General features: G+C 36.3%; 1 protein-coding gene across 1 annotated transcript; it reads left to right on the top strand.

Moving 5' to 3' along the window:
• Gnf1 (germ line transcription factor 1) lies at nucleotides 1–24,963 on the top strand. Its single transcript, XM_074092137.1, has 18 exons — nucleotides 1–173; nucleotides 3,097–3,198; nucleotides 4,453–5,176; nucleotides 5,718–5,827; nucleotides 7,191–7,319; nucleotides 7,392–7,857; nucleotides 9,739–9,868; nucleotides 9,951–10,078; nucleotides 10,162–10,308; nucleotides 10,605–10,688; nucleotides 10,772–10,920; nucleotides 11,109–11,303; nucleotides 13,631–13,782; nucleotides 17,220–17,328; nucleotides 18,264–18,409; nucleotides 19,456–19,669; nucleotides 19,867–20,043; nucleotides 23,971–24,963. Exons 1-18 carry the CDS (start codon nucleotides 165–167, stop codon nucleotides 24,073–24,075), a joined length of 3,276 nt encoding a protein of 1,091 aa, XP_073948238.1. The 5' UTR covers nucleotides 1–164; the 3' UTR covers nucleotides 24,076–24,963.
• The last annotated feature ends 34 nt before the right edge of the window (nucleotides 24,964–24,997 follow it).

Raw genomic sequence — 24,997 nt, 5'->3', positions numbered from 1 at the left:
TTTAGTTGACAATTGACATTTGATTTGATTTCATAAATTTACATTGAATTTAACGGCAAGGCAATGAATAAACTAATATAATAGATATATTTTCACTAAACGCACATAAGTGCTAAACCGAAAAGGAATTAAGACTTGATTTTCCTGCTAGCTGCATAGGAAACATGTCTAAGGTATGGAGATTATTTTTACGTTAGAACTCTCCTCATTCTTTGAATTGCGCCGTTGTATTTATATTGTTGATCTGAAAGCCATAAAGTGTTAAACACCTTAAGGTTATGTTATATTGTGCTTTTAAAGCAGCGCGAAAATAAATAAACAAATAATAGTTTCTGAAATTGTCGAATAAACGTAATACACCTATTATTATTAAGAGGGCGCCAGATAGTAATCAGATATTATGTTGTAGACGTTGATCTCATCCACCTAACAGTCAGTTTAAGGTGAATTCTAAAATTTTAAGTTCATTATGTTTTTTGTTGCATTAGAATTTCATAGAGCATTAAGAGTCAGATTGTTATAAAGACTATAATTGTTCCAATCGTTTATTTAAGTTTTGACAGCTTGAGTACTAATTAAAATAGTGATGCCCTGATGCGTTACTGATTCAATTTCTTTTAACAATCGATTTTATTCATGAAGAAGTTTTAATGGATTTAACACATTCATATTTTATTTTTGCTCAGCAATTTGCATTGTTTTATAAACATTCACAGGTGTTTAAGTTACTTTATCTTACATATTAAAATAAACCATTTATTTTAAGTTAATATGTTTATCACTTCCTACGGTAATTTAGTAATTTTGACAATTATGAAGTGCCAAAACTGGATGCGCCAGCGACACAGCGTAATCTGTCAAAAGTTAAATAAACAACTGGAACGACTTTAGAAGCCTTATTGTCTAATTCACTTGGAATCACAATCATTTTGACCATCTCTTTCTCACACATGGTATAATACGAGGGTAGAAAGAAGTGGTGAACATGATTCTGAACATCAGCATGTTAAACAATATGGCCTCAGATGAATATAGAATTTCAGAATTCTGATGACTTAGTTATAAAATTTTGCTTTGAATAGAAAAATCAAGTATGGGATTGGACATACCTGGCTGGCCCGAAGTCAAGCAGACACTCAAGTCAACCAAATAGATATTTATGATCAATATTGTTAGAAAATTTTAGTTATTGAATGGAATCCTTCTACAATCTTACTAGTATTATAAACGTGAAAGTGAGCAAAGAAATTCTTTTAGTTCAGTGAAATTTTGTGTGTTATGTTTGTGTCTGGACAGATTTGAATGAAGTTTAGTATACAGTTAGTTCAATTTCTGGAATGCCAAACAGTAGTTTTCAACCAACATAAATTTTAATCTGCTGTGTAATTTTTGAGAATACCCATGGGAATTTAATAAAATCGCAATTTCATAATTTACCTATAAGATCTAACGATTTGTGCATGCGAAGCTGCGCATAGAGGCTAGTTGTAAATGTAATTCACTTGTTTATATAACAAAAAGAAAAATATACCTAATTATAATTCTAGCAACTAAAAGAGGGAATAAAGGATAGACTATTGCATACAACTAATTTGGTAATTTAATTTGATAACTTCATCTTTTTAACTACATCTGTTCTAAATTTATCTAGCCACGTTTATCTTTTGTTAATTAAGGAAACTATAGGTCTGGTTTATAACCCATAATGTAATGTGCTTTTATTTATCTGTATGACTGTTTGTTTCTTACCAAATAAAAAAAAAAAAAAACTAGTACAGCCAAATAATATGTATGTACCACAAACCAATATATTTTTACACTTGACTGTACTAGAATGGAAGTGATAAGTTACTAAAGTTTTGCAGAAATTCATAGCCTTTAATACCATTATTGGTTATATCCTCTACGATTTTATGTAAAATTATTAATAATAGAATAGAATAAATGTATTAGGGTTGACTAAAAAAAAATAAATCATGAAACAAAGCAACAAATTACTCCGTAGTTACTTACTTTGAACAATGAATATTCACATCTCAATGTACCACTGTTTTTAACAATCACTTTATCATTAAATATCGTGTAAATATGTTTATTTTATATAATTAATTGGAAGACGAAAATCCGTTATATGTCAAATTGACATGATATTTTTCCTCACCGAAGTATGAGTCTCTGTTTAGTGCTGTACCTACAAAATATTATTTGCTTTACTACCGATAATTAAAATGAAATTTTTTGGTTCAGGTTGTAAGCGTATTCATAAGCATAGTAATATTGACATTTTAAAACAAGCATGCCAAATATGACTCCAGCGGTTGTTATTTCGAGATTTTATCCCTATCAATAACGATAAAAAGTAGCATTCCAGATAGCTATCTACATACCAAATTTCATCAAAGTGTTAGCCGTTTTTGTATAGCTTATTTTTATATTTATAATGGTAACCCGGGCTATTGTAATATTGTATCTGAGCCGTCTAATGGCGTCCATATGCTCGCCATGTTTATTGTTGTGTGAAGATAGTCTTCTGACGAAACACAACGTAAAATTTCGTAAGGACGCCATCAGACGGTTCAGATACAATATGCTACAATAGCCCCGGGTCACCTTACATTCTGACTCTTTGCCCCATTACAGAAGTTATTTATTAAAAAAAAAAAGGCGGTATAAATAAACTTGTATTTTCATTTCGCTACTATTTTATCATAGCTGTAAACATACAAATAATAAATACTTAAATAATGTATGAATAAATTCAAAATAATATTTACTGCTGATTGAAGTATGTTAATCACATCACTAGAGCTAACGTCAGTCAATCAGTCAGCCAGTCGTCAGTCAAGTGTCAATGTCAGTAGCCACATTTGTTTACACGATTGATTTTTTCCATTGAATAGTATTATAGGTGTTGAAAAAAGTAGCTACAAGAATAAATACATGAAATTAATTAACCATGCAAAGTGTCAGTATAAACTTAGCTTAACCTCGAACTGTTAGAAAACTGTTGTAATTGTTTTTTGGAGATGATTCAGTTTTTAATTAAATATTTTTTGTTTTTTATCTGTTATAAAATGTTATTGTTTTATATTGCAGGATATCCGACTATTTTTTAGGCCACAGAAACCACAAAAACCCAAGTTAGAAGATGATGATGATGTCATTCCAGAATCTCCTGATGTTGAAATTAAAACCAAGGTTTGTACTTACAAGATAATATCAACACAGAATATTGATTATGCAAATATGTCTGCCACCTCCATGATTTGAGTAGGGTTGTCAACTATAATATAGTTGCTATCGTATTTTGCGACGCTATCGTATTTTGTCTTTCTAGATGGCGCCACTGTTGCGTGAGGTTTTTCAGTGTGGCTTTCAAAGTCTGTTACTACAGGCGTGAAAACAAAGTTTAGATTAAAATAATATTTAATGCACCTTAAAACCGTACCATAAAAATATCGAGCAACAGTGTTGCGTAGTCTCGTTTTGTTCGGAAAAAAAGGGAGGACTTTCCGAAAGACAAAACTGTCTCTAAACACAGACACCCTGTAAGGCATAATTGCCATTATTCATTTCAGGTAATGGATAATATTCACAAAATGATTACCCGCGTAGCTCACCCGAAAACTATGAGACTTGACATTTCGGAAACCTCACGCTACACTAGCGCCTCTAGCGGCGAATTAATACGCCCTCATTACTTCTTGATGGCTAATTTATACTTTAAGTTCTGTAACTGTAACTGATACTTTATAATATTCATTAATTAATATAGTAGGATTCTTCCTTAAACCTAATTTATACCTTACTGCAATACAAATAATATTTAAATTCATGTAAGGCGCCAACCAAACTCTTACAACGGTAAGGGTAAGTGGCTATAATTTTTACTCCATTCCATGCCATTCGTTCCGTTCGTTACGTCTATAACGTTGAAACGAAAATCGCATTACCACAAACAAAGTAGCTTGTTATAAAAATCACCACTTGTCGCTTGAGTGAAACGTAAAACCATGCCATTCGTTTCGTTCCGTTCGTGACGTCTATGACGTTGAAACGAATCTCGCATCACCACAAAAGAAGCTTGTTACAAAAATCACCACTTTGTCGCTTGACGTGAAACCAGTGATTCGGTGACTCGTCACGTCACTGGTTACTGTAACCGCTGACGTTAAATAATGTCCACCTCTACTAATTAGTCACGCATAATGAACTGATATAGTTGAGTATGACGCGCGTCAGCTTAGACAAGCTCTAACTTAATTTCATTTTTTTTTTCAATATGTCATTATTATTATTAAATTACTCAAATATTTACCTACCTATATTATTATCAAATCGAGATTAGAATACGATCGAACACATAAGTCGTTTTGAATTATTACATGGCATGACATTGTTAATGTACATTATAATATTTAATCATTATAAATGACTTCCATTGACTTTCAGAAAAGAGAAGGTAGAAAGAAACGGATTCTCAGTGACTCAGATGAAGAGATATTTTCAACAAAGAAGAAGAAATCTGATGAAAGTAGCAGTAAATCAACAAAAAAGACAGTTAAACTTAAGTTACCAGTCAAGAAAGAGCTTAAAGAGGTAAAAGCAGTTGACATATTCGGCAGTGCGCCTATTAAACGTACAGAACCAATTGTTAAAAAAGTGAAAAAGAACACAGAGACAGGTATTCATTCAGATGATGATTTTGATCAAAGTCTGTTAATGCTTGATAATGCTGAAGTAAATGTCCAAAAAAATACTAACGAAGAAGAATTTAGACCAAATAAATCAGACAGCAAAGAAACTACAATATCTGTGCCAAATACTCAAGATACTGAAGACAAAACTGACAGTTCAACAAAACTAATGGAAAGTAATGGGTTTAGCATAAGCCATATGAATTCAACTTCCGAAAAAGTTGAATCAGATAAATTCTTAAAGAAAGATAGTAAGAGACCCATTGGTGAACTTAATTCAACTGAGGCTGGTCCAATAAAGCACAGAAAAACTAGTGATTCAAAAGACATACCAAGTAACTTAAAAATAGATAAAGACGAAAAATGCAAAACCATAAAAGACAAAAAGAAAGTGCCCGAATGTGTGAATGCTTCTGTTGACCATGATTCAAAAGAAACCAAAAGGGAGAAGGATCTCGACAAAAGTTTGATTGAGAATGGTAATTTTATTTTTATTTTCTGATTATAAGTTTAACCATTTTTAATATTTTACGTATTTAATTTTGATCTATTAATGAGTAGGTATTAAGAGCAGATCCTAAAGATGTTTTAAAAATAAGCTCTAATAATATCTTTATCCATTCAGATAATGCCCTAGGCAGGCCTCACACAGATACAGTATTATCCTGAAGTTCTCTCCCTCTCACAGTATGATCTAAATTAATAAACTGAATTAAGTATAATGAATGGAAATAAGTGTTTTGTTGTGTCAAATTCATTTCAAAAATTAAAATGCCTGCATGGAAGTAAATAAAGTACTTTTTCAGTGCATTCTGATCTGTATAGTATTAATAACATTAAATCAGTTTATTAATACAGATTAGAGACTCCTATTGTGTAGGCAAGCATAATTGTTGGTGTTGATAACTTTGATGAAATCTAAATAAGATAAACTTTAAAATAAAATAGATAATTTGTGCAAGGTGGTTCTTTAAAAATTTTTTTGACTCCAAAATTATTGATTGTTCCCTTTTTTTTTAGTTCTAACAGATGAGGAAAGGTTTGAGCGTAAACGATATTCTGCAGTATTGTATCAAAAGTATTTAAATAGGTCTGGACCCAAACATTTAGGAGCTAAAGATATGCCCGAGGTAAGAAGATACATAATACTGTTATTTATAAATAAATTACAATATTCCTAGAAAACATTAAATAAAATAATAATCATGATGTGATATCCCTTAAATGCATGAGTTTTTTATTTTGTTAAATAAAGCATGTAATAGCTAATGGTGTAACAAATATGAGAAAAATACCTTTTTTGTTTTTACACTGATTAATAAATGTAGGCTGCATGATACATATAAGCCTGTATTCTATAAAATGAAGTATAATTACTTAGTAAAAGGGCCAATCAACTTTTTCTTGTTTGTTATTCTGTCCCGTTGTCCAAGAGACAACAGTGACTGAGTTTTTTTTTTAAAACTGCTTTGATATATGCGACTAATAAATATGCTTAGGAGTAGAGTCTATAAAATAATGAGCTTGTAACTATGACAAAAATGTAAACTCGATGAATTTTAGCCACAGAAAATATATAGAAACTCGTGGTTTTAAAGAGTTGTCCAGGGGACGTAACCATGGCATTGAGGTACAAGAAAAAGTTGATCGACCCAAAAAACCATTTTTAACCCCCGACGCAAAAAGAGGGGTGTTATAAGTTTGTTTTACATTGCTGTCATTTTTATTAAATTATATTGTAACGGATAACTCAAGTCTTAAACGTCACGTCTTCTGGTCGCGCGAGCAGAGCGATTGCGCGTAGTGTGCGTGTTGCGGCAGCCGCCGAGTCGCGTGCTTCTGAGAAGAAGGGCTACGAAATAGCCCGAAACATGTCGAGCTAAACTCGATTTAAGACGTGAGTTATCCGTTACAATATCATTTAATATGAGTGAGTCTCACGGTAGTTTCATGTTGGTGTTATTTTATTCTTAAACCATCTAATTTTTAGGGTTCCATACTACAGTTCACAAAACTGGAACCCTTATATAGGAGCACTTTATTGTCTGTTTGTCTGTATGCTTGTCCTCCCATCCGTCTGTCAAGACCCTTTTTCTCATGAACACGTGAAGGTATTATTAAGCTGAAATTAATATCAAATTCATACTCAGGCCTACTAATCCTTGGAATGGTGAAAAATCAAACTTCTATGTTAACGCAATCAAACGATACAATCATTAAACAAGGTTCTAAACAAATTATTGGATCTTGAAATTTGTCATGGATGTACCTCTTATAGCAGAACGGATAAGGGCCTCGGCTAAGTCACGCGGGTGCAAGGCGCGGGCGCCCGCGCGGCGTGCTTGTTTCACTTCATTAAATAGAGCAGCGCTGCTTGAGCCGGATCTCTGATCTATTGAAACACAACCGCATAAATAAAAAACAAAAAAAAACCTTTTCTTCAAAATTTTGATTATTTGGCTTTTTACTCATCTTAATTTTTTTTCCTTTAAGGGTGCACCTAATTGCCTTAAGGACTGTGCATTTTTGCTAACCGGTGTACTTGACTCTTTCGAACGAGAAGAAGTTTCCGAAGCTATTACGAAGTTGGGTGGAACTATAAAAAACTCTATGAGTAGAAAGGTTTGTAAAAATATACTATTTGCAAACAAATGTTCTCGGAATTTATTTTTTAACTTATTAAATTACTTGCAGGTGACACATGTTTTAGCTGGAGATGAAGCAGGTCCTGCAAAAATTGCTAAAGCTCAAGAATTTGGTATTCCAATCTTAAACGAAAGTGACTTTTTGGCACTAATTGTTAATAAATCAGACATGCAGAAATCCAATGAGTCCACTAAACACGAAAAAAATCGGAACTCCCAGAAAATCAATGATAAAAGCTTCAGTCAGAAACCGCATAAGGATACTGAAAAGAGTTTAAATCGGAAATCATATAACGACCATGAAGAGAGTTTATGTCAAAAATCTGATACAGACAGGAGCGTCACATCGACTCAAAGAGCTAGCAAAAGTAAATCTGATATAAACCATAAACAATGTCCAAAAGAGAAAACCAATATTAACGATAATTCTAAAACGGAAAAATTTGTTAATATAAAAGAAAAGAATTCGGAAAGTGTTTCTAAATTATGTGCGTCAACAAGTAAGGATTTAAATGGTATGCCTCTTTTCAACTTTAATTGCGTTTAAACTAATTCACAAAAAAAATATCTTAAAATACCTTATTGAGGTTTGAAATTATAAGAAGTTATGGGTGGTTTATTCATTGAACAATATACATGTATGTACAATAAAATACAAATTACTTTGTCGGATACTCTTCACAGAGTAGTCGTGGTCACGTAGCATGCCGAACAATGCTACGCCAGTCGTCCCTGGCTGACGCTTCTCTGGTGCTAGTGTTGAGAGGAGTACTCGTTACGTCCTCTTGATCTTTTCCCATTGTCCCTTCCCTGCAGCACAACTACCACAAGTCGCTGTATAGAGTACTCGTAGTGTAGATACTTGGCGATCTTTTAAAATATTTTATTTGCAAACCGAAGATACCACTAAATATGGTCTAAGAAAGCTCAACTTTGGTATAAATATCTTTTTAGCATTCCTCGGTCAACTAGGAAGGAACCCTTATAGTTTCGCCATGTCTGTCCTTTCTGTCCGTATGTTTGTCCGCGGCTAAGCTCAGAGACCGTTAGTACTAGAAAGCTGTAATTTGGCATGAATATATCAGTCACGCCGACAGTGGTAAAATACATTTATTTTTAACCTTCTATGGGAGATCCCATAGAAGTAAAGTGGGAGTGTTTTTTTTCTCGACTAACCCTTTAGCGTGTGGGGTATCGTTGGATACGTCTTTTAAGACTATTGGAGGCGTTTCCCAGACGATTTTTCGATTCAGTGATCTGTATGCGAAATATTCAACTTTAGTGCAAATTTTCATTAAAATCGAGCGTCCCCCCGCCCCCCTCTAAAATCTAAACTGTTGGGTGTAAAAAATTTAAAAAATTCTGGATGGTAGTAAAAATAATTTACAAGAAAAATTACAATGGCTAAGATTGCTTGAGAATTATTAGTAAGAGTAAATAGGAGCCTAAGGTATAAAATATACTTACCTATACTTCATTTTTTTTTTGCATTAGAAAAGGGTAAATAATCTTGTTGAAAAACTTTAAAAAAAAAACTGTAACTATTACTTATGATACCAAAAGAATGTAAATGATCATATGTCCTTGCTAATTGTTACATATTTGCTGTGACTTATTTTTCAAAAGTGTTTTTCAATAAAAAGTCACGTCAAGATCGCTTACCTTCTTTCTAATGCTAAAAAAAAAACGAAGTATAAACTTGGAAGATTCCGTACACAATACGAAATCCTTAGAAAAATATTACTTGATTTTTTCGTAATGGCTACGGAACTCTATCTTGGGCGTATCCTACACGCTCTTGGCCGGTTTTTTATTTATTAATAACCTAACAAGACGAGATCTGTGGAGTATAAAAAAAATTTTTTTTCCATACAAATTTTACCACTACTTTTTGTTATTTTTGGCGGGAATGCTTGTGTTGAAACTCGAGCAAGCGAAGAATTCTTGGATTCCAAAATGGAATCCTGCCCCTAGATCATAACAGTTACAAATGTTACAATTCCACATAATTGCCACTTTTTTACACGACCAGATGGCCTAGTGGTTAGAGAACCTGACTACGAAGCTTGAGGTCCCGGGTTCGATTCCCGTGTCGGGGCAGATATTTGTATGAAAAATACGAATGTTTGTTCTCGGGTCTTGGGTGTTTAATATGTATTTGAGTATGTATCTATATCTATATAATTATATTTATCCGTTGCTTAGTACCCATAACACAAGCTTTGCTAAGCTTACTTTGGGACTAGGTCAATTGGTGTGAATTGTCTCGTGATATTTATTTATTTATAATTGTTAAATTTCTAGCACTTATAACATTGGTGGTATAGGGGTTTGATCCTGAACGATAAAGGAAGCATTTCCGAGTTAATGGTATAAAAAGTACAATCATGTTGCAGATTCAAGCAGCGACTCTAATAGCAAAATAATCGCTAACTCGCATCAATCGTCAATGTGGGTAGAGAAGTATAAACCGCAAACACTGAAGCAAATTATTGGCCAACATGGAGAAGCAAGCAATGTTAAAAAGTTTGTTGACAATAATGAGATCCTATTTTTTATTTAATTAAGTATTTAAACATTTTTATGACATTTTTAAATTTATTTTTAGACTTTGCAATTGGCTTACAAAATGGTACGCTAATAGAAAAGCGAAACTACCTAAACCCAGCCCATGGACGAAAAATGATGATGGCGGATACTACAAGGCAGCTCTGCTATCGGGGCCGCCGGGTGTAGGTAAGGGGTGTAACGGGATTTGGTTACTTTCGTGTAACTGTTAATTATATATTGTAATATATTCATTTTATGGTTAATTTTAGGCAAAACTACTACCGTGTCTCTCGTGTGCAAAGAGCTTGGTTTTGACACTGTGGAGTTCAATGCTTCTGACACCAGAAATAAAACTCTTATAAAAGAGCAGATCGGCGAATTGCTAACGACCACTTCCCTCTCTGGATTTGCCAAAGGTAAGCCATCGCATTTTTTTTTCTAGTTTTAAGCTCCGTTTCCACCAGAAATTTATTTATTCATTTACCTCACCTCGCTCCGCTCAGCTGTTTCCACCAGAGATGTGCTAGGATAGGTAAATGAAGCGTTTCTATTGGTTCATGAAAAACACATTCCTCGCATTTCATCCTCGCAGATCTTTGGTAGAAAAGCAGCATTAGCGTTTAATGCAAAGCCCTAACTTAAAGTCAGATTTCTATTTAGTTGCGTTTAGAGCCTATAACATATTATGCTTGCCATTTTTATTATTTCTCAGGACAAACAGGCAAACAGGCGGTCTCCAAGAAACATGTTTTAGTTATGGACGAAGTTGATGGTATGGCTGGTAATGAAGACAGAGGTGAGTTAAGCGAATGAACATAAACGAAATATTAGGGTTACAATAGGATACGATTGAATCACAAATTCATATTTATTTTCCAGGCGGTCTGCAAGAGTTAATAGGCTTAATAAAAGCTGCATCCGTTCCCATCATTTGCATGTGCAACGATAGGAATAGTCAGAAGATGAGATCGCTTGTCAATTATTGTTACGACCTTAGATTTACCAGGCCACGGGTTGATCAGATTAAGGTATGAAAACTGACTAGTGTAAAAACATTCATTTCTAAAATAATGTAGATGCTGGTTCGATTGTTGCAACGTATCTGCAATACCCCTGGTGTTGCAGATGTTTATGGGCGGTGGTGATCTCTTACCATCAGGAGACCCACTTGCTCGTTTGACATCCAGTCAAATAAAAAAACGTACGTTTTTTGTAGGCGGCAATGATGTCGGTTTGTTGCAAAGAAGGCATCAAGGTGCCCGGCGAGGCGCTGGCGCAGCTGATCGTGGCCGCCAACCAGGACGTGCGGCAGACGCTCAACCTGCTGTCCATGTGGGCGGTCGACCCGGCCCGCGCAAGCGCCGACGCCCTGCACCGCGACGCCGCGCAAACCAAGAAGGACATCAAATTGGTAATTATCTCGCTCATAGACCACGCGCCAACTCAAACAAATCTTAAGTAACAAATTAAGACTGATATGGAAAGATCAGTGTGTACACTCTTGCGTTAACACCTAACAAAACAAAACGGGCATGGAGCGATGTTCAGGCACGGTGCACACCCGCTGTTTCCCTAGCTTCCGTTTTATCGGAGTTTGCGCGTAAATATACTGTATGTTTGAACACTATGCTGACCTCATTTTAGTAAATACTTTTTTACAATCATTTTGAATATAGCCACCTACGTACCCCTTACTATAATAAATATTTTAAGTAATATATGACTTCATTTACTTCTATTTAATTTTATAAGAGAAAAGAATACCTTCAAAACCTGCTAAGCCGTATTACTAACATTTGCCGCCGCAGCATGGATATTACAAAATCTAATAGCATTGTTGTTCTTTTAACAATTTATTCATATGTATTTGTAGTGTGCCTTACGTACAAAAGAAATTAAATTAAATAGTATTCAATACAGCTTGTGTTATAATGTAATGATGATGAAATTATAAATTGTGCTCGCCATGCCTCTATTGTACCTTTTTGCAAATATTGTCAAAAACAATGAAGTTTATGAAACAAAAAGGTAAAGAAGTTAATTTTCTCACTTCAGTCGCCATTCTCTCTGCAAAGTCTAGCTAGACTTATGTATATCCAAGTAATTATGGTACTTATTTTTACCAGCTTTTGTGTTCGACTTCGTCTTCCCAAAATTCGTGTATCCCAGGATCTGAAATACCTCCATGACAAATTTCGATCATATCAGTTCAGCGGTTTAAGCGTGAAGAGGTTACAAACAGGCAAACGAACAGAGTTACTTGCCCATTTACAATATAGGTACGGACTCTTGGGAGTCTATTCTGTAATTCAGATGTGACATCAACAAAATGAGAATGAGAGGGACTTATTAAGCTGTTGCGAATGCGATTTGCGAAAGAAAGTTCGTTTTGTTTTATATTTCTTTCTTCCTATTTTATATTGGCGTAACGCCTAAAGTAGGTACTAATTATTATTCATAATACCTATTTTGCTTTAATAAATATGTTTTTTCTATTTTTCTCTTATTATCCAATATGCCCCTGCCTTTTTATTTTTCTACATATCTGTAATGATTGTTTAAATAAAGCTTGCTTTTGCGAATATTTATTTACCTGGTACCAGCGCCAGTCAGAGACATAAACTGTGACATTAATTTGAACAATATTCTCTAAAGAGTTTAAGAAAAATAAAATAAACGTGACAATGTATGATAATATGCCATACTTGCGTATCGATTAGCGAATTTTGTGACGTTGTAAGATTAATATATATGAGGTTACAAGTGCGAAGGAGGTAAATTTAACGAAACTAAATCTACACCAAGTTTCTCTATGCCAGTGTTTACCACCAGGGCTACGTGAGGGCATTTGAGTATGCGCAGCGTTTACTTAATAAGCAATAAAAAAAACCAAAATAACAAAATACTGTTTTAAACGAACGAACGTTTTATATATCATTCTTGCAATAAGAAAGTGGTACGCAAGTTTGACGTTTTTTTTTTCGTTTCCACGTACAAACAACAAAAACGAAAAAACTAAATTGGGAACCACAGCTGTAGCTATGCTATGCATTTCTGTATACATGTCAGGGCTCGGAAAACGGTGTAATTTTAGAAACGGATAAGTCTTAAAAACCTAAAAACGATTTATTTTTCTTTCGTTAATTTTAAGTAGACCTATACTTTACGTTTCCAAACTTACTATATATTTTTTGTTTTCTAGACTTGTTTGTGTGGTACTTGATTTTAGAATTGGCTTTCGAACAACCTGTTTTTAATATCCAAAGATAATTTGGTTATCGAATTTACTTTGCATTTCAATGTTGTGCTATATATCATGATCATAACGTTCTTCTACGGGATGTTTTCTTTATTTTTATATTATGTGTTTTTTTTTGTGGTGTGTTTATTGTTTTGTTTACCCTGTAGGTTTCTATCAAGTGGCTTAATTGAATTAAATAATTATTTTGTTTCGATGAGTCTCTTAGTCCGAGCTTTATCTGTTTTGAACTTGCCGAACAATATCCTAAATGAACTCTGCATTTATCTGGTATAAAGAGCAGCATTATGTTACTTTCAAGCCGTGACTCCATTGTGATAACATACCAAATACAATCACTGGTGCGAGAAGTTATGTTTTATCACGGGCGCCAAGAGCATGCGAATAGCCATTAAAGCAGCTGTAAAGATAAATTTAATAATTAATATTTATTTAATTTAATAGATTAAATCAATATTACAGCTCTACTTTATTCACAGGGCCCATGGGAAGCTATACGTAAAGTGTTTTCTGCGGAAGAACACAAAACCATGAGCATTCATGACAAGAGCGATTTATTCTTCTACGACTACAGCCTCGCACCGCTCTTCGTTCAAGAAAATTATTTGCAAGTCGCTCCCCACTGCCCTAAGTACGTTTCAATGTAGACAGCATGCGATATTAGGGTGAGGTCGCAAATTTTGCCACAAAAGTAAAGCTACGACTTGCGCCATTATAACGTAAAAGTGATATAAAATGGTAATGAAATAAAGGGTTGGAGCATACGGAGTCTGTAAAACAAACAATGTCTTAGGTACTGTTTTTAGCCACTTTCAAGTTTTGTTAAAAATTTAGCTTTATTAAGCAGAGATTTAATTTTCAGAAAATATTTAAACCAATCCATGAAAAAGATTCCCAAAAACCGTGTCACACGCACTTTATCGCTTCGTACTAATGTGCAGCAAACCCCATACGGATATAATGAAAAAAACCGGCCAAGATCGTGTCGGACACGCCCAAGATAGGATTCCGTAGCTATTACGAAAAAAATCAAGTAATGTTGTGTTGTGTGCAAAAGAGTTGCCGTACTATGTGCCACACGTTGATGCGAGTTTTTTTTTTTTTTTTTTCAATTTCTGTTACGTGTATGGAGTAAAATGCCTGTGACATACGGAAGGACGGACAGACAGACAGACAGACGGACTTGACGAAACTATAAGGGTTCCGTTTTTGCCATTTTGGCTCTGGAACCCTAAAAAGTTCCTATCAAATGAATATCTCGCTAATGTTTCAAGTTTCAACCTTTCAAGTTGACAGATACGTCTATTGACATTATTGTTTTGTGACATGCAAACAATTATCAACTTTAGGGTGGTAGATCACATATTTGGCTGAGGGTACCTCTACATCAGTTCGACTGTATGTTTTTTAGGGTTCCGTAGTCAACTAGGAACCCTTATAGTTTCGCCAAGTCTGTCCGTCTGTCTGTCCGCGGGTAAGCTCAGAGACCGTTAGTACTACAAAGCTGTAATTTGACATGAATATACATATCAGTCACGCCGACAAAGTGGTACAATAAAAAAAAGTAAAAAAAAAATTTTTTTTGGGTACCTCCCATAGACGTAAGGTGGGGATTATTTTGTTTTCTCGACTAACCCTATTGTGGGGTATCATTGGATAGGTCTTTTAAAACAATTGGGGGGTTGTTGTTAAGACAATTTTTCTATTCAGTGATCTCTGTTTGCGAAATATTCAACTTTAAAGTTCAAATTTTCATTGAAATCGAGCCTAAGGTATACAATATACCTAAACTTGGAAGATTCAGTACACAATACGAAATCCTTAGAAAAATATTATTTGATTTTTTTGTAATGGCTACGGGACCCTATCCTGGGCGTGTACGACACGCTCTTGTTTTGTTTAATATTCACGACTTTTAATGAAATTTAACTAATCTAACTTACAATAGCATAATATCAACTGCTCGCCCTGTGTCTAGGAAAAATAGAATCACCGGAAACTGGAATAATTCACGGCCTCATTTCATTAAATTAATTTGCTAATTCAAACAGGACAACTGCTGCTACAGATACCGGCAAACATCTTGAACAAATGGCTTTGCCTGCGCAGAAGCGATTTTTAGGTATCGCTGGGAGGGGGGGCGGCGGGCGGTGGAGCGCGGCGGCGGAAGAGTGCCGTGTCGATCGCGTGATTGGTAAATCAGTTGACGTTTGTGTCCCGCGCTGCGTCCACGTTCTTTTGCCTCCTATGTACACTGGCGTGCAGTGATACAGTGATTGTTGTAATTTATTTTGTTGACTGACTGACTGACTTTATTGTTTGTGTTGAATTTGTTGTTATAGTTGTTTGTTGACTTTATAGTTTTTGTTGAATTTGTTGTTATTATTGTTTGTTGACTTTTTATTATAACTTTTTTGTTGATTGTTTTATACTTAATAAAAACACCATGCCACGACAAAATAATGTGGTTTTCAAAAGGCAAGCTAGAAAAATGGTGTACGATGTCTATTGCTTTATGATGAAAGACGGAAAGAGTGACATGGAGACAGTGAAGAATACTGCAGATGCTACAAAAACGTCTGTCAGCACTGTCAGACGGATTATCAAGGAAGCGAAGAGCTCTGATTTACTTACTGTGTTTCGCACACTAACAATCTATAAAAATTAAAAACTAACTATTTTTAGAGGTAGATTTATCTACGTAAAAAGTATTCTACAGTTTAATTAAATAGTTAGGTACTTTTTTTGCTCGTATGTGTACGGTGCGCAAACTTTCCCCCACTCCCTTGTTTAATGCTCAAGAAGTTTGCCGGTATCTGTACAAGCTGTGGTGGCCTAGTGGTTTGACCTATCGCCTCTCAAACAGAGGGTCGTGGGTTCAAACCCCGGCTCGCACCTCTGAGTTTTTCGAAATTCATGTGCGGAATTACATTTGAAATTTACCACGACCTTTGCGGTGAAGGAAAACATCGTGAGAAAACCTGCACAAACCTGCGAAGCAATTCAATGGTGCGTGTGAAGTTCCCAATCCGCACTGGGCCGCGTGGGAACTATGGCCCAAGCCCTCTTGTTCTGAGAGGAGGCCTGTGCCCAGCAGTGGGGCCTATATAGGCTGGGATGATGATGATGATGATGAAACAGGACAAATTTAATTTTTAGTGATTAAATAATTTATATTTTTACAAAAGGACCTCTAGTTTAGGAACGGCACAATGTATCATCTCGCGTTACAATGATGATATGTGGCGTTATCTGGGAAAAGGTACCTTGTTGTCGGTATTGAGTTATTGATATCCCCATAATCTACATACATATAGCTATCGAACCATGTAAGAAACATGCATGTAGGTTTAATAGATACTTAAAAAAAATGTTGAACCTCAAAAGCCAGAAAAGGTGATTATGAGAAATTTGAATTCAAACTTATACACCCAATAAAAGTATGTTGTTGTTGGAAGTAACATAGATGACATGCTATTTGAGGAGTGGTGTACGGGCTTTCTGGTTTCAAGAACAATTTTGTAATTGGACAACTATGTTCCTATAGTTTACCTTGCCAAAGTGCATAAAGTAAAAAAAAAAGTTTTTTACTTAGTTTTGAATTAACGTTGTTTATTATATAAAAAAATACTTTAACAAAAATAACTTTGTGGTTTACAAATGTAATTAAACAGTAAAAATCAACAAACGTTTATATTTAGTACGCTAAAACATCGCCAAATGAGACCAAATTAACTCAACAAATCTTAAAAAATTAGTTTTTTCAGTCTCAAAATTCAAGGTAAAGTTTAGTAAAAAGTTGGTACAATCACTATATATTTTCGAAAAGGTTTTCCTTATCGTCGGTGGTAAAATATTTAGTGATATGAAGTGATATCATTTGAAAACGACTAATAACTTACGATTAATTTTAATAGTCCTAATTTAAGAACACTGTAGTATTAAAACTAGCTAACTTTGAGCGATTATCTCGGAAACTAGAACCGACAACAAGGTACCCAGATAACGCCAAATATATCCATTAGTTCCAGCCCTCGAGAAGATATCTTATGCGTATTTGATTTTCAGACATGAAGTGCTTGAACGGCTAAGCAGAGCTGCTGACAGTATTAGTGCAGGAGATCTTGTGGATGCCAGAATCCGTAGCAATCAAGCTTGGAACCTCCTGCCTGTTCAGGTATTCAGTACGGCAATTTGAAATGGGGCAACTAAGCCAGCTATGTCAACCACCACATCAAGTTATCAATCAGTAAGGCCTCTATAATATAGGTACCAGCCCTAAGAATTAAGTTTGTCCTGAAACAAGCTGAACCCATTCGGAAATAGGATTGATATTCATGTAAATAAAATGAAGGGCTTCGAGAAAAGTATGGTACGGCCGTGCCTTTGTTTTTGTTTTGGTCGACTTGGCGGGGGCACTACCGTGCCCCCAGATATCAAAGTACATAGTTTTTTTTTATAAATATAAGAAAGTAGATTGTCATCAATCATCATTATAAAGTTACCTGTGGTATTCTTTGAAAGCAAACAGATTTGGGAGCTGCCCTGGCTGTCCCACGCCACAAATTGTGTTATTTAACATGACAAAACACAATAACCATTCTAAAGTAGTTATACAGGGTGTAACATTCATATCAGTCAGTATGGGAAAGTCTGTAACTATAAGACATACGAAGATCTGTTCTTAGAAACCATGTCATCGATTTTAATAAGAAGAAAAACATTTACAAAAAAAAAACTTTTACTCAGTTTGGGAATCGAACCCGGTCGTTTTGAAAAATAAAACATACATTATTCCTATTTCGATATGGGTAGTGAAGATCATTAGCAATAAATGTTACTATGAAACACGATATCTAGAATGAATAGAATGCATTGTATTTCATATTCTTTAATAATGTAAGTTTTATTTTCAAAACATCCGGGTTCGATTTCCAAGCTGAGTACAAGTTTTTGAAAATGTATGGTTGCAGTTTTTCTTGTTATAAAAATCAATGACATTGTTCCTAAGAACGGATCTTCGTATGTATTATAGTTTCAGACTTTCCCATACTGACCGATATAAATACAGGTATAGTTCTGGTAAAATAACTTGGGAATAAATCTCCACAGGCGATGTACAGCTCAGTCATACCGGGATCTGCGATGTCGGGCCATCTCACAGGACAGATACAGTTTCCAGCTTGGCTGGGTAAAAACTCACGCAGAAGTAAAATGTTCAGGATATGTCAAGAAATTCATGCTCACACTAGACTGAGGTAATTTAATATATTTTTTTTTTTCGAACTTTGACACCTACTAAACAACTCCCTTTTTGTGTTTTCTCGCTTAGTCTTCCACTATTATGGTGATATTTTGAAAGCAAAACGACATTGAAGAACGAGACTACTCCTTTAGTCTGGGAGCACATGTACCTTGGTCAGAGGGTCGGAGTGAATATCTAATCTCTTCTTACGTTTCATGCTGTAGAGAACGAGGTCTATCTAACAATATTTTATTCATCTCTCCTGTTCGAAAAATTTAATTTTCATGGGTAGATAGCCGGGTGGAAAATTGCGTTTTCATCTCTAGGGTGGAAAGTTTTTTTTTTTAATTTTAGATTAACCACGGAGTCGAAGATAATTGTGTTACGTCAATTGTCATTGACAACATTGTCTTTTTTTTCACGTTTCGGTATGGCCATCTAGATGCACGTCGTGGCCAAGGAGCTTATATACAACACCGAAGGTTGGACGCCGAACATCCGTTTGTTTGAAACAAGAAATTTGGTCTTTAATACGTGACGAACATATTCCATCTCTTTCTTTACTTAGGTTAGGAAAGAGATGGAAGTGATTCGTGAAATGTGAAAGAAAGAGATGGAATATAAATAAGTAATAATGGTCAAACTTCTTCGTTGGGCGTTCAACCTCCAGTTTTGTATATAAGCCGACTAAAGGGTCGTGACCAACTCGATTTTTTTTATAGTCGGCCGTGGCAAATGGCCAGTCGAAAAGGTACCGCTGGAGGTTGGATATAAGTAAATTCAATTTATTATTATTCTTATTTTTTGTAGTATTTTACTTTCCTCACAGTCGAAATGAAAAGTAGAGTGTCTAACTCGGGTGAAATTACCCATTTCCCCTCGAACTATTGTAAATATGGTGAAATGGGTCACTTTCCACCCTTGGTTATCAATCCACTATTAAGTTGTCAGAGATTTCATTATTTCGGACAAACCAAACAAACACTTTACACTACCCGGACATACCAATCGTCCTGAATATATTGTTCAAATCATTTACTTGTCATCTTTTTTTTGTAGTACAACAGGTTCAAAGTCGTCTATCTTCCTCGACTACTGCACGCACCTACGTGACGCTATAGTGACACCTCTCGTCAAGGACAAAGCTGATGGCATTGCACAGTCCTTGGAAGTACTTGAATCATATCATCTACTGAGAGAAGATTTGGAGTCGCTGACCGAGATGTCGCTCTGGCCTGGTCAAAGAAATCCAATGATATTAATAGACTCAAAGGTGAAATTATACTTAATCTATAGTAAGTTTTTTTTTAACGAAAAACTATTGGTATCCCGGATTGAATTTGAACCCGTACCTCCTGTAGCTTTACGCGCCTCTTGTTGCTTTAGTGTTCAATCTATAGTGATTATAATATTAAAAGAGTTTACAATGACATAATTACTTAAATACCGTCGTCTGACGGTCCGACACAGGTGAAAGCTGCAATGACTCGTACATACAATAAAAAAGCGATGGCACTACCGTATGCGCCGGGTGCCGTGAAGCGCGCGCGCGCCGGCGCCGGCTCTGACGACGGTGAACTCGCCGACGACGGCGACGACGACGACCACCCGGAGGACAGTGATCCAGAAAGCGATGCTCTCATTAAGGTAATAAAATAATTGCGAGTTGAATTTGACCCACTTCCAGTGGTCGGATTGACTTGAAATTTGGCATACTGAAGTAAATCTGCTTAAAAATCTTAATATATAAAAATTGGTCAAGTGCGAGTGCGAGCGACTCGCGCATGAAGGGTTCCGCACCTCCGTACAATGTTTTAAAAACAAATAGTTCAGTAATAATTATTTGTTTAAAAATCTAATACAAGCTTTTTTGCTGGCGGTACTTTTTGCCCCGGTTACTAAAGTAGGTAGTCGTCAAGATGAATTAAATGAGACCAAAATCGATGCGGTCGTGTCGTTTTATTACAGAGTTGCCATCATCTAACTTCATCATCAGATTAGCTCTACGTCATAATAATATTGCATAGCTAAGTGTGTGTTCTATAACACGAATAACTAACATCAATGTAATCCCACGCTTAATGCAAATAAATTCAATTTCATTTCATTGTCATCGGATTTATACATACATGCAAAATTTCAGCTCAATCGGTTGAAGATATCCACTTCAAATTTAAGTTGAAATATTTAATATTTTAATATTTTATTTAAATTATTGAATTCCACCTGAACAAGTGCAAGTGTTTTGAATAAAGAACAATTTTAAATTCTCATCCTCTTTGGCTGTCGCTCTGTCGGAGGCTGAATAGCGCTTTAGACTCTTGCCATGCCTACCTATTATGCGCCAGAAAAAAAAGTGGCTGAACGCGGCAATTCGGCCGAACGGCGCGAACATATTATGAATTAGTGAATAAATCATAACCTGATTTTAAATTTTGAGCTTGTAAATAAATAGTGTTACTTAGTAGGAATTATAACGGACATTTTTTAGTGTAAAAAACATTAAATACAGCGGCTGTGAGTGCTTTATTGAAGTTGGCTTTTGTGAAGTGTGTGTCGGAGGTTTGTGGATCATAAATTGTTATTTAGTCTTAATGCTGCACAAAAAAATAAACCACGGTCTTAGAGACCATTGTTATAATTATCGAAGGTTTTATAAAATAGCACTAATGAAATCGCAAATTAATAAGTAGTTAAACATTAAACAGCATAGGGTCACTGGCGTTGCCCCTAGCAACTGACGGCCGTCATCTTCGCAGCCTAGCAATCAAAAACCGCTGAATGAAACACGTTTCTTGTATGACGACTCCCTTTAATTTGTAACTTTATTTTATTTTTAGTATTTGTTGTTGTCGCGGCCACTGTGTGAAAATTTAAAGTGCCTAGCTATCACGTCTCAAGAGATAGAGCCCTGTGACAGACGGACAGACGGACAGACAGACAGACAGACAGCGGAGTCTCAGTAATAGGGTTCCGTTGGCACCCTTTGGGTACGAAACCCTAAAAATTAATCCCTATTTCCCTTGGTCACGGCATCACGCGTGAACGGCTGGACTGATTTCGCTATAGTTCATTACTGCAGAGGCCATGAAGTAAGGGATTGATGGACGAGTTCGGGGTAGACGGCCGAGTCGTAGACGAGGCCGGATAAAACGAACTAAAATAATTTCCTTGCTCACCCGCGACCTTACGATCGCTAAGCTTTGTTCATTGATATGGACCTCCGCAAAGTAACGCCTGATTCAATAAATTATTCGGATAAAACGAGTCCAGCAATCCCTGTTCTGGCCGAGGTTTGTATAGTGCTTTTCTCAAACAATGTAAGGAAATATTTCATCCATCCATCCATCCGTCCGTCCGTCTGTCCGTCCGTCCCATCCATCCGTCCATCCATCCATCCATCCATCCGTCCATCCATCCATACATCCAAATATCACATCGCATCGCAGTATCGCAAATGCTTACAGAGTAGTGGTGGTTGGCTGTTCGTAATTTTTCCTTTGTCAGTTTAATGTTAGTAAGCAAATTTAAAAATTTAGAGCAGCGGACAATAATGGTTTTTCATACATACTTCATGGCCTAGGCCAAGAAGTTATGTAGGGAGGTGGTAGGGAGCCATAAATGAGAAACTTCATGTCTCCATTTCTTGACATTAACGCATACATTTCCGAGCATGTTTGAGAATAGTACATTACTGCAGAGGCCATGAAGTAAGGGATTGATGGACGAGTTCGGGGTAGACGGCCGAGTCGTAGACGAGGCCGGATAAAACGAGTCCAGCAATCCCTGTTCTGGCCGAGGCTTGTATAGTGCTTTTCTCAAACAATGTGAGGAAATATTTCATCCATCCATCCATCCGTCCGTCCCATCCATCCGTCCATCCGTCCGTCCGTCCATCCGTCCGTCCGTCCATCCATCCGCCCGTCCATCCATCCGTCCGTCCATCCATCCGTCCGTCCGTCCATCCATCCGCCCGTCCATCCATCCGCCCGTCCATCCATCCGTCCGTCCATCCATCCGTCCGTCCATCCGTCCGTCCATCCATCCATCCGTCCGTCCATCCATCCATCCATCCGTCCGTCCGTCCATCCATCCGTCCGTCCGTCCATCCATCCATCCATCCATCCATCCATCCATCCATCCATCCGTCCGTCCGTCCGTCCATCCGTCCGTCCATCCATCCATCCATCAGTCCGTCCATCCATCCGTCCGTCCATCCATCCGTCCGTCCGTCCATCCGTCCGTCCATCCATCCGTCCGTCCGTCCATCCATCCGTCCGTCCATCCATCCGTCCGTCCATCCATCCGTCCGTCCATCCATCCGTCCGTCCATCCGTCCGTCCATCCATCCGTCCGTCCATCCATCCATCCGTCCGTCCATCCATCCATCCGTCCGTCCATCCATCCGTCCGTCCGTCCATCCATCCATCCATCCATCCACCCATCCATCCATCCATCCATCCATCCATCCATCCATCCATCCATCCATCCATCCATCCATCCATCCATATATCACATCGCATCGCATCGCAGTATCGCAAATGCTTACAGAGTAGTGGTGGTTGGCTGTTCGTAATTTTTCCTTTATCAGTTTAATGTTAATAAGCAAAATTAAAAAGTTAGAGCAGCGGACAATAATGGATTTTCATACATACTTCATGGCCTAGGCCAAGAAGTTATGTAGGGAGGTGGTCGGGAGCCATAAATGAGAAACTTCATGTCTCCATTTCGTGACATTAACGCATACATTTCCGAGCATGTTTGAGAAATATTCTTTTTTTGTTGTTTTTGCTTTTCTCAGGAGAAGTATCTTATAAAAGAAGATTTAAAATTTAAAAAAAAAGCTACACCGGGGGCGAAGCCGCGGGCACCAGCTAGTACAATATATTAATGGACGCTGTTTTGCAATAGTTGTGTTACTAACTCTGATAATACAATGTCAACCCTTAGAAAAGAATTTTAAAAGTTGACATTGTATTGCGAAATGACAGTGAGTTGACTCAGTATTGCAAAACAGCGTCCCTAGTAGTGACATCTTGGTGGTCCAGCGTCTCCGCAGGATGGAACTCTTCATCAGTTAATGGTATCGACTTGAAATTTGGTACGGAAATGTAGTTTGGTTTGGATGACAATGCAAGTACAGTCATCAAAAAGTACAGCTTGGTGTTAATTTTTTTTAACAAAAACTTAGTAAAAGCTTTTATTTAACTTGCCAAATATGTTGTACTCGTATGTATATGCGAGTCAAATTTTGCAAGTTAAATCCGGCCAACTGCAAGTGGTCAGATTTATATGAAATTTGGCAGACTAATGTAAATTGCGTGACAATACAATAATCTGGTAGTGACATCCTGGTAGTCCGGCCAGGATCGTCTCCGCAGGACAGAACTCCTCAATGCAAGTACAGTCAACAAAAAGTACAGTCAGCAAAAGCAGCTTGTATTAAAAAAAAATACCAATGTAATTTTCTTTTTAAATAAATCGCTATCTTAAAATGAATAATTAATTTAAAGAAATCATATTGTTATGTAGGTCCATTAAAGACAAAAATCACCATTATATTTATTATTACAGAAAAATAAAGTCAAAGTTACTGAGAAGACTAGCGCCAGAAAAGATGCACCTGGTACCAGCAAAGATAAGCCGACTTCGAGCAAAGGAAAAGGCAAAAAGAAATAGTCTTGTAAATGACACTTTTTGTCTTACAACATAAGAAAACAAATAATGCAGCAGGTTGTGTGGAAGATGAAATCAACGCATGCTATTTTCGTTCACGACGCAAATAAAAATTGTGCCGAGTGAACTACAGTTTAGGGATATGAAATCATTAAATTTAAAACGTTTGGAGTTGTGCCATGCACTTCTGGACGCGAGATCGTGTCAGGAACTCGGAAATCATGATCATGAAACATCAAAAATCGTGTTACGTCACACAGACAGTTAAGCTCGTATACTTCCAGCTTTAAGCTATTTATTCAAGGCTTAGTTTAGTTGGTAATCATGTTCTACTCTGTTTGTAGCTTTATAGAAATATGACGATTATTCCCTTATTTTCAATGAACACACAACACACTATAAACATCACAACTTGATTGAGTGAGGAGACGAATCCTCCAACCAGTATTATATTTTACCTATTATTTAATTTTATCTGTACAAATCATTATTTTGCGCCTGTGCTATTTACTACCGGGCCTACACGTGGTACAGTCACGGGTAAAGATATCGACACGGCCAAAGTTGCAAAAATATGTATACACGGCTTTAATGTTAAGTGCATAAAGTCGTGTATACATATTTTTGTAACTTTGGCCGTGTCGATATCTTTGCCCTTGACTGTACTACTAACAATAAAGAGTTCTACGCGCTAATTGGCGATGCAATTGTTCAATAATGAATATAGACTGGTCTGTGAGTATGACAGTAAAGTAATGATTTAAACTTTGATTTTAATAATGAAACCGCCAATCCCGGACTAGTACTTCATGTGATGTTACTAGTTAGCTTTGTGGTTAATGAGTTAACTTGAGCTTGTGAGTTGTTGAGCATTAAACTAGTTTTTACTTATTCGACTTGTAAATTATTATTCCCTTTACGAGGT

This window comes from Choristoneura fumiferana, chromosome Z (genome assembly GCF_025370935.1).
Source record: "Choristoneura fumiferana chromosome Z, NRCan_CFum_1, whole genome shotgun sequence".
In the NCBI taxonomy this organism is placed as follows: domain Eukaryota; kingdom Metazoa; phylum Arthropoda; class Insecta; order Lepidoptera; family Tortricidae; genus Choristoneura; species Choristoneura fumiferana.
The sequence above is the reverse complement of the archived record's forward strand: the minus strand, read 5'-3'. Positions and strand labels throughout refer to the sequence as shown.

Excerpts from the sequence above, each read along its gene's own strand:
- Gnf1 (XM_074092137.1), top strand. Across the intron at positions 10,921-11,108 it reads CACGGGTTGATCAGATTAAG|GCGGCAATGATGTCGGTTTG; the intron begins GTATGAAAACTG and ends CGTTTTTTGTAG. Across the intron at positions 11,304-13,630 it reads CCAAGAAGGACATCAAATTG|GGCCCATGGGAAGCTATACG; the intron begins GTAATTATCTCG and ends CTTTATTCACAG.